The sequence below is a fragment of the Alligator sinensis genome, unplaced genomic scaffold (genome assembly GCF_000455745.1).
Source record: "Alligator sinensis unplaced genomic scaffold, ASM45574v1 scaffold1488_1, whole genome shotgun sequence".
Classification (NCBI taxonomy): Eukaryota; Metazoa; Chordata; order Crocodylia; family Alligatoridae; genus Alligator; species Alligator sinensis.
Window position 1 is genome coordinate 107,845 of NW_005843097.1, and position 973 is coordinate 108,817.

The 973-nt window shown below is 62.0% G+C and overlaps 1 protein-coding gene across 1 annotated transcript in view; it reads right to left on the minus strand.

The window, feature by feature from the left end:
- Positions 1-973, minus strand: part of GPS2 (G protein pathway suppressor 2) — a 5,262-nt gene that overhangs the window by 1,459 nt on the left and 2,830 nt on the right. The window contains exon 7 of the mRNA XM_014526637.2: positions 562-641. Coding sequence (XP_014382123.1) covers positions 562-641 — 80 coding nt within the window. The remainder of the gene's footprint in view (positions 1-561; positions 642-973) is intronic.

Here is a 973-nt window from a genome sequence, read left to right on the forward strand (position 1 = left end):
GCCCCCCCCCCCAATCAGGCCTGGGCTGGGGTGCCCACCACCCTCCCCCACCTGCAATTAGGGTCCTTCACCTGTACACCACTCCCTCGGTCACAACCACCCCTCTTGTGGTATTGGGCCTCCCCCACACGACCACACCTGGATTTAGGACCTCCCACCGGGATCAGGCCTGGAAAGGGGTTCCCACCAAAGAAGACCAGGCCCAAGTTGCCTCCCCCAATACAACGAGGCTCAGAATGGAGGCAAGCCCCCATAGCACCCAACCTAGATTAAAGGCCACCCTGCACCTGACAGGATCAGGCCTGGAGAGGGATCAGGCCCAGACTGGGCCCCCCCACACACATGATCAGGCTTGTATCAGGGACCCCCTGACCCCCTGCAAAGGACTAGGCCTGAATTGGAGCGCCCCCGCACAAAATCAGGCCAAGATAGGAGCCTCCCCATGGGTTCTGGCCTGCCCTCTCCCACCCAGGCCCAGGGTGGGTCCGCCCCACAGGATCAGGCCTGGACTGCCCTCCACACAGGAGAGGCCTGGATCCCGCCCCCCGGCTGAAGCCTCACTGAGTCGCTGAAGCCGGACTGCTGGTTGGCGTGTTCCAGCTGCTTCTGCAGTGGGATGGAGGTGCTGGGTGGGATGAACCCTGGAGGGGACAATAAGGGGGTGGGGGGTCACAACAGCACAGGAGGGGTGTCTTCCCTGGCCTGGGTTGGGGGGTGGAATCTCTCCCTTATGGGGACAGGTACCTGCTTGGAAGAGGTTAATAGGATCTCGGGAGGCTGGTACCTGCCTGGGAGGTTGTGAGGGGGCTGGGAGGACAGGTACCTACTTGAAGGAGCTGCTACCTGCCTAGGAGCTTTAGGAGAGCTTGTACTTGCATGGGTGGGGACAAGAGGGTCTGGTGGCAAGTACCTTCCTGGGAGTGTGAAAGTGGTCTGGAGGAGTCCAGTATGTACCTGGGGGAGGGGGAGGGGG